Raw genomic sequence first — 8,332 nt, 5'->3', positions numbered from 1 at the left:
ACTCTGCCTGCCCAAACCTTGATCACTACATGGTCCTCTAGGCCAGTGCTCCTGAGACTTTAGCTGCCTAGAACCACCTGGACAGTTTGTTAAAGCACAGAATTTTGGGGTCCCATCCCCAGCAATCTAATTCTAATTCAGAAGGTCTGGGGCAGAACTGATAATTTGCATTTCTAACGAGCCCCCCTAAGGGACTCTCCTGGAGGAACCCAAGCTGCTGCCGAGACTGCTGCTGCAAGTGTGTGGTTTGTACTTTGAGTGGTAAGACCTCCCGCGCTGTTCAATACGGTAGCCATCAGCCACCAGCGTGGCTATTTAAATTATTAAAGCAAAATCAAATTCGAAAGTCAGTTCCATCGTTGCACTAGCCACATTTCAAGTGCTCAGTGGCCACACGTGGCTAGCCTATTGAACAGCGCGGGTTATAGAACATTTCCACCATCGCACAAAGTTCTACGGGACAGCGCTGCACAGACCCTGGCGAGCTTCTGAACATGAGTCCTGATCCGAGGAGGAGCTTGGCGTCTTCCCAGGCAGGAGGGGGGCCGAGAGCCTCGAGCTCATTGGCTGGTGGCAGGGGCCGGGCGCCAGCGCTTTCCTTTGATTGGGTGTTTTCCGATCATGAGGGTGGTGGGGCGTGGCCAGGCTCTCCGTACAGACCCCGCCCCGAGTTCCGGCGTGAGGCTGGCGGTGAGTTCTGACCCCTGCGTCCTTAGAGACCTGCCGCTCTGGATGCCACCTGGTCGCAGGGCGAGGGGTAGGGCGGGTCCTGCCTCCCGTCGCGGGGAACACCCCTCCCCACAGCCTCCAGTCCCAGGGTGATGTCCAGTCCTCCCTCCCTGCTCCGTGTCCCCGCCTGTGATGTGGTGGCCTGACAGCCTCCTCTGCTGGGCGGGGGAGCGGTGGGGGGAGGTCGAGGGAGGATGGGAGGTTGAGGAGGGCCTGGGGACAGGGAGGCCGTGTCCCCACAGGAGGATGGCTCAGGAGGAGGTTAGGAGCCTGTTCGAGGTGCGGGCGCGGGTCGGGGCCTCTCATGGCATCGCGGACCTGGCCCGCAAGCTCCACTTCTATGACCGCTGGGCTCCTGACTACGACCAGGTAAACACGTCGGGGTCCTCACCTGTGCTTCCGTCTGCTCCTCCAGCCTCAATATTTCTACCTGTAAGGCGGGAGTACTTAGCTTTGCCTCCTAGGGTGTCTGTGAAAATGAAGTCCTGCCCCTTCAGGGACCAGCCTCTCCTCTCCCCACCCACTGCAGCCCCTGGCAGCAGCCAAGACCTCCCCACCCTGGGACTGCAGCCCAGATGGAGGGGCTGCCTGGAGCAGGTGCCATGGAAGGGTCACTGTGGACTAAGCAGAGAGAGCTGCCTTGACCATCAGAGAAAGCCCCTGGGAGGCTGAGGCAAGACACAGACACACACAGACACACACACACACACAGACACATGCAGACGCAGACACACGCGCGCGCGAGCACGCGGCTGGGGGCTAACTCCAGTCCTGGCCCCTTGACAGTGGAAAACACTTCATGACTGGGTCTCCTTACATTGTAGCCCTAGCAGAGCTGGAGCCCCCAACACACACATCACTTAGCCTGTTGGACTCCTAGACAACCCCACACAGAAGGTTCCCCAAACACTGCGGCACTGGTGTCTATCCCCAGGACGTGGCTGCTCTACAGTACCATGCCCCCCGCCTTGCAGTGGACTGTCTCACCCAAGCCCTTCCAGGCCCACCCCACACTGCCCTGATCCTGGACGTGGCCTGTGGCACTGGCCTGGTGGCTGCCGAGGTGAGGCTTCCCCCAGATCCCCTACCCTCTCCTCAGTCCCCAACTTGCTCAAATTTCCTACCACCCCTGACCCCAGAACTCCTCCCTGCCTCAGACTCACTGCCCCAAACCCCATAGGCCACATCCACTGCAGGGCCCATTGCCTTCCCCAAGGTACAGGGACCCGACCAGGAATGGCAGGGTGTGAACCGTGACCAAGTCCCCTCGCCCCTACCCCAGCTACAGGCTCGGGGCTTCCTCCAGCTGCATGGAGTGGATGGGAGCCCAGGGATGCTGGAGCAGGCCCGGAACCGCAGCCTCTACCAGCGCCTCAGCCTCTGCATCCTGGGCCAGGAGCCTCTGCCCAGCCCCGAAGGTACTTCCCCTCCTACCCCTAAACCCCCAAGGCCCCCACCTTACCCACCTTCATGGAGCATCCTTCTGTTGCCAAGCCTCCATCCCCCATGCTGTGCCCTCCATGAGCCCCTTCCCACACTGAGGCCTCTGCTCCGTGATCTGAGCTCAGCCTAGGACTGGACCATACCTACTATATCCTCCATGGGATCTGGGTCCTGTAGACACAGGTGGCAGGCCTTGTCCCTTCCCAAGCCCCATGGGGTACTGTCCTCTAGGGTGGTCTGAGAGTACACCATAGACAAAGCCTCATACCACATCCCCTCACCACCACCTCCGCAGGGACTTTTGATGCAGTGCTGATGGTGGGTGCCCTCAGTGATGGCCAGGTGCCCTGCAGTGCAATACCTGAGCTCCTGCGGGTCACCAAGCCAGGTGAGGAGCAGCCCAGCCAACCCCCGACACAAACCCTCCCCTCTGCACACCACAGACACAGGCCTCAGAATCCCTGAGGCTAAGCGAGCCTAGCCTAGTGCTCCAGCCACCAGCTGCCAGCCCAGGGCTGGGGCTCAGCTGCCATCAACAGACCCAGGCAAACAGGCAGGGCAGACTGGTGGCCAGTTTGCCTCTTACCCATGGGCAACCAGAGCACCTCCACTCCTCTCTGGCCTGTTTCCTCGCCTGCAAGCAGGATGGCATAACTGCTCTGATCCCTTCCCCATAGTATGGCAGTGAGAATGGAGTGAAATCATGTCTCTGAGGCCTTTGCTTCAGTCCTAGCACCTAGTAAGGGCTCATTTTGGTTCCCTCATCTTCCAGCTTCCTCACTAACTCATGGTCTGCCCTTAAGTGGTCTCTTTGTGTTCCCTGGTCTCAGTTTCCTCATCTGTGAAATGGGGCTGTTCAGGTGAGGTGATAGTTGTAAGCCCTTGTAAAAACTGCACATTGTGTGACATGCAGACAGTTGTGTTTCCTGAGCTCCTACAATGTACATGCCCTGCACCTGCCTCTGCTCTGGGCAGAAGACACAGACTACCCTCCGGGCACCAACCCACTGAGCCGAGAAAGGAGCCAGATAGTACAGGGCCAGAGAATTCAGACGAGGAGTCCGCACAGGAGCGCAGCCTAAGCGAAGTCACAAGGCAGAAAGACAGGCTGAGCATGAGGATCAGGAGGCCCTGGCTGGCTGCAGGACAGGATAGGGAAGTCGGGGAGGTGAAACTGCTTCCTCCCCCGCTCATCCCCGCTTCCAGGCTCAGCAGGGCCATGGCTAAGCCTAGGCAGGTCTGGGAAGGCTTTGGCATCAGGGAGCCCCAGAGGCCGACAGATGCAGGGACATCTGTGGGGTCAGCAGGAGAGGAGGAGGCTGGGCTCAGGAGGACAGGAAATTCCCACTGCATGAACCAGCAAGGACCAGACCTTCCAGCCCAGCCTGTGCCTGCTAGGCACTATGCCAGCCACAGCCCTGTCTGCATGCCCCTGGGTGGCAGGCTCCCCCGCCCCCAGCAGCACCCAGCTCCCCCTCATCCCTTCCTCCAGGAAGCCTTTCCAGACCAGTCATTGAGTCTTCCCCTCCTCTCCTCCCAAGTGCATGTGAGGATACACTGGGCACACTGTAGGTGCCTGGACCTGAAGGGACAAGGCCATTCATCCATTCAGCCAGCCCTCTTACTGACTATGCTGGGCATTTTACACACACACACACACACACCAGCCTTCTTATGAGACAGGATAATCATCCACTCTCTGCCAGCTGGGAAACCGAGGCTCAGTGAGGTGAAGGGACTTGACCAAGGTCCAGCGCCCACATGCTTCCTTCCTGTGCATCCAGACATGGTCAAATCCTCCAGCAGAGGGGCTGGGTGAGTGGTGAGGAGGCTGCCCCTCAGCCCACGAGAGTAAGTCAAGAGTGTCAAGGACACTTGGGCCTTGCGGGGTGCATAGGAGGCTGTTAAGCAGAGAAGACAGAAGGGGATTCCTGGGGGAGGGGACCATGAGCACCAAATCGCTGGAGATGGGAAAATGCTGGCCTGAGGACAAAGCTGGAAGGATTTGTAACCTTGAACACATGAGTAGGGAGGGACAACGCTCCTGCCCCTCACCCAGGTCACCCGCCCCTCCAACTCCCCAGGTGGGCTGGTGTGTCTGACCACCAGGACCAACCCGTCCAACCTTCAATACAAGGAAGCACTGGAGGCCACCCTGGACAGGCTGGAGCAGGCCGGGATGTGGGAACGCCTGGTGGCCTGGCCTGTGGACCACTGGGAGCTGGCCACCTCCGAGCTCGAGGTGGTGCCCGGCACCTCTGCCAAGGATGGCTTCATCTCTGGTATCGTCTACTTGTACCAAAAGCAGGAGGTGGCTCAGGTTAAGGGACTGAGGCCTAGTCCCCAGCCCCCGGCTGGCCTCTGACCCTCCATGTGGCCTCAGCCAGGCCCGTCTGCTGGGCCCCTGCTTCATCTGTAAAATGGGGCCGCTGCACCAACCCCGCCCCTCAGGTACGCTCTGCCTATTAAATGAGTTCCCAAAAGGGACAGAAGGACTCATGGCTCCGCAGTTCTCTCACCCCAGGAAAGAGTGACAGCTGTCCCTGTGGGTTCAAAAAGCAAGAAGTGACAGAGAGCCCTCTTCATAGAGAAAGGGAAGATGGGGGTGTAGGAGTAAATGATTCTTAGGGGGTACAATGGACTTGGAGAACATACAATGACCTGGGACAAAGTCTATTTGGCCCACAGAGCAGACAATGACTGGGAAATGATTCTCTCCAAAATAGTGAATGGGACTGAAAAAGAAGACAATGGTCTGTGACAAAAGTCTGTCCAGGGATGTTGACAGACTTCAGTTTCTCTTCTTGTGACACAAGTTAAGTTAATGAAAACTTAATTGTGGAGGCCACAGGGAAGTAATTGTCTTTTTTGGCGGGTTTAGACTTCAGGCAGATAAGGGACCAGCTTCATCTTGTGCTTTGGAGAGTGACAGAGAATTGAGAGACAGGAGGGGGAAGATCAGAGAGACCTTGAGGCTGCTGCTTTATTTCAGCATATCAAAGCACCATATTTTGAGGTAATGACCTCTGAGCCCCAACAGCTCCTCCCAGAGTGCTGGGCCCTCTCACCTCTAAGTCACGGGTTAGGAAACTGAGGCTGGACAACATCGGAACTCGTTCCTGCTGCTCAACAGTGGCAGAACAGGGGTCAAATCCAAGACTAAGTGGCTGCAGAGCCCAGGCCCTGTCCTGGACAGCCTCCAGTTTCTGAGCCAGAGGTCTCAAGCTGTAGGTCTGGGCCTGTGCCACCCACTTTCCCTCATCCAGTCTCAGTTTACTCATCTGTAAAGGGATAGGAATGCTGAGCTCAGGTCACATGGCTTGGAGACGCCCCTGAGCTGGGGCAGGTGAAAGGGCTTTGGTGACCATCAGCACTTTGGGGATGTGAACATGAAATGGTGATGGTTTTCCATCCAGGGGTGTGGGAAGGTTTCATGAGGGAGAGGCTCAGAGCTGGGCCTTCAGGACAAGCAGGATTCCCAGAGGTGGAGAAAGGACATTCCAGGCTAAAGGCAGAGACAGCCTGAGCAAAGGCCAGATGGGACCTGTAGGTCACCCAGGGAGATGAGCAGACCAACCTGGCTGCTGAGACAGAGCTGGGATGGGGGGGGACAAGGGGGCAGGGCTGGGTGTTCCCATCTGTCCTCCCTCAGGGGTCCCCAACCCTTCACCAGAGTCCTGGGCACACACTGTTTGCTGTATAAGGGGTTCCCATCTAACAAATAAAGGGCTCAAACAAGGTGATTCCAAAGGTCAGGGCTGGTTTTAACTGTTTGCAATTCCCTGACACCAGGTTTTCAAATTCTCAGGCCCTGGCCACAAAACAGTGGTCCTGCCCCTCACTGACCCCCTGCCCAGACCTCTAGGCCTGCCCCGCCCACCTCACCCACGGCTGAAATCAGAGACAATACAGAGTCTTCCTGTGCACAGGTCCCGTTTATTGTAGAAAATAATAATAATAACAGCGATGAATAGATCTTCTTAAATTACAAAACAGAAACCACATAGAAGACAGGGAAAAACCCCAGGACTTCCTGGGGTGAGGCTGTCCCCCGCTCCCCAGTTTAGCCAGTGTCCTTGGCAGAGTTGGAGGATTCAGAGGGAGCCAGGGGTCCTTTTGTTGAGGTGGGTGAGACAGAAAGTCCTGTGGCAGCAGAGCAGGGGCAGGAAGGCACGGGGACAGCTGAACTGCCTCTCTGGCCCCCTCCTCCACTACCACCCAAACCAGTTTGTATCACCTTCACCCCTCCCCTCCAAACCTGTCTGTCCACTCTGCTCCATGAGCAGGTGGGTGGGTGGGCGAGTCCGGAGACATCCTCATGGCCACAGGTTTCCATGGACGAGGCACAACCCAAGGGCAAGTCACTGGCCCACCCAAGTCACCTGCCATCACACCAAGGCCTAGGCAGAGCCAGGAGTGCCTGAGAACAGGGGGAGACAGTGGCAAGAGAAGAGCTGGAGCCCCAGAAGAGGCGGGCAGAGGGAGTGGGGAGGATCAAAAAAAGGACAGTGGCCAACAGTGGTGTGGGCTGGGCACCTACTCAGAGGCCAAGGCCAACATCAGGGCTGAGCTGTCCTGGCCAGCAGGAGCCAGCTCCCCACTCCACCACCACACCCTGCTGCTTCCGCCCCCTCCCCTCTACCCACGGAGAATTCGGAGGAGTGTGGCACGGGAGTCTCTTTCCGTCCATCCTCGTTAGTGAGGAGAGGCCTTGGTAAGGAGTCTGAGTGGGCAGAAGGGGCTGAGGGCTTGCCCAGCCCCCAGCAGCCCATGGCAGAGTTGTCCTGGGGTCACAGGCAGCGCTGAGCTCAGTCCAGGGAAAGACAAAGACAAAAGGGACAGAGCGAAGCAGCCGCGCCTTACACATAGTTGCTGGCTGCAGCAGAGCGGGCAGCAGAATACTTGGCCGAGTAGGGCTTGTCGGTGCGGGGTGGGCAGTTGCAGCACAGCAGGGCTCCCCCAAGCAGCAGCAGGCCTGAGGCGGCCCAGCCGACGTAGAGGGAGGCACCCATCTCGCGCTTCTGCCCAGAAGCCACCAGCGGGTTGTAGAAGTCACGGATGATGGTGTTGGCCGTCCAGGACACGGGCACCAACACCAGCAGGCCAGCCAGCAGGAACACCACACCCGCCACGATCATGGTCTTGGCCTTGGCACTCTCGTCCTCCACGCAGTTGGTGCATTTGCCCCCCACCACGGACAGCAGCACACCCAGCGCAGCCACGATAATGCAGATGACGATGAGAGCGCGGGCCGCCTGCAGGTCCTGCGGCAGCGCCAGCAGCGAGTCGTACACCTTGCACTGCATCTGGCCGGTGCTCTGCACCACGCAGTTCATCCACAGGCCCTCCCAGATGGTCTGCGATGTGACGATGTTGCTGCCGATGAAGGCTGTCACCCGCCACATGGGCAGCGCACAGCTCAGCATGGCGCCCAGCCAGCCCAGCACGGCCAGCGCGATGCCCATCACCTGTAGCCCCATAGAGGCCATCGCTCAGTGTCTGCTAGAGTCGGGACCTGGAACACTGTAGGGATCCGGCTCTACGGGCTGTAGGAGTCCAAGCTCTGAGGATGGACTCGACGGCACTTGCAGGGGAAGTCTTTCCCTGGGAGTCAGGAAACAAAGCCAGACGCTGATCCGATCCAGAGAATCAGATACGGGAGCCTAGCAAGTGTGGCCAGACCAGTTCCTTCCTGCCGACAGCTGCCACAGCGCTCTCAGACTACAGGTTGAAGCAGTTATACGGCTCTGGTGGAGGGGCGGGGGCAGAGGGAGGGCTTTCAGTCACTGGGGCCTCCCCGTGACCAGTTTCTCTGGATTCCTGAGCCATGGCCAACACAGGCACTCTCAGGCCCAGCCCTGGGCCCCTGAATCACTCTCCAGTCTCAGAGGAAACTGCCCTCTCCCCTCCCCGCAGGCCCATGCTGAGGTCAGCCTGGAGACAGACACTGACTAACAGCACCTGGATGTTCATGGGGCAGGAGGCAGCCAGGCCCAGCCAGGTTTGGTGCATGAGACCAGTGTCCCCACACCCTGGTGCTCCCTCATTCCAGCCTTGGGTGGATGAAGTCCCGGGAACATGAACAAGAAACTCCTCCTTGTCCTTATCACTTTCATCACCTGTATCACTGCTGCTGTTATTATCATTATCACCCATGCAT

The 8,332-nt window shown here is 58.3% G+C and overlaps 2 protein-coding genes across 2 annotated transcripts; one reads left to right on the top strand and one right to left on the bottom strand.

Annotated features, from left to right (window-relative positions):
• The first annotated feature begins 666 nt into the window (after nucleotides 1-666).
• Nucleotides 667-4,591, top strand: METTL27 (methyltransferase like 27). The gene is given in 7 exon segments (XM_063091940.1): nucleotides 667-690; nucleotides 972-1,098; nucleotides 1,664-1,792; nucleotides 2,012-2,147; nucleotides 2,468-2,560; nucleotides 4,257-4,377; nucleotides 4,379-4,591. Coding segments are annotated over 6 exon segments (729 nt in total). The 5' UTR covers nucleotides 667-690; nucleotides 972-975; the 3' UTR covers nucleotides 4,506-4,591.
• Nucleotides 4,592-6,092: 1,501 nt separating this feature from the next.
• Nucleotides 6,093-7,869, bottom strand: CLDN4 (claudin 4). The gene has a single exon (XM_063091224.1). The coding sequence runs from the start codon at nucleotides 7,659-7,661 to the stop codon at nucleotides 7,032-7,034; it is 630 nt and encodes a 209-aa protein (XP_062947294.1). The 5' UTR covers nucleotides 7,662-7,869; the 3' UTR covers nucleotides 6,093-7,031.
• Nucleotides 7,870-8,332: the final 463 nt, after the last annotated feature.

Source organism: Cynocephalus volans, chromosome 3 (genome assembly GCF_027409185.1).
Source record: "Cynocephalus volans isolate mCynVol1 chromosome 3, mCynVol1.pri, whole genome shotgun sequence".
In the NCBI taxonomy this organism is placed as follows: Eukaryota; Metazoa; Chordata; class Mammalia; order Dermoptera; family Cynocephalidae; genus Cynocephalus; species Cynocephalus volans.
The sequence above is the reverse complement of the archived record's forward strand: the minus strand, read 5'-3'. Positions and strand labels throughout refer to the sequence as shown.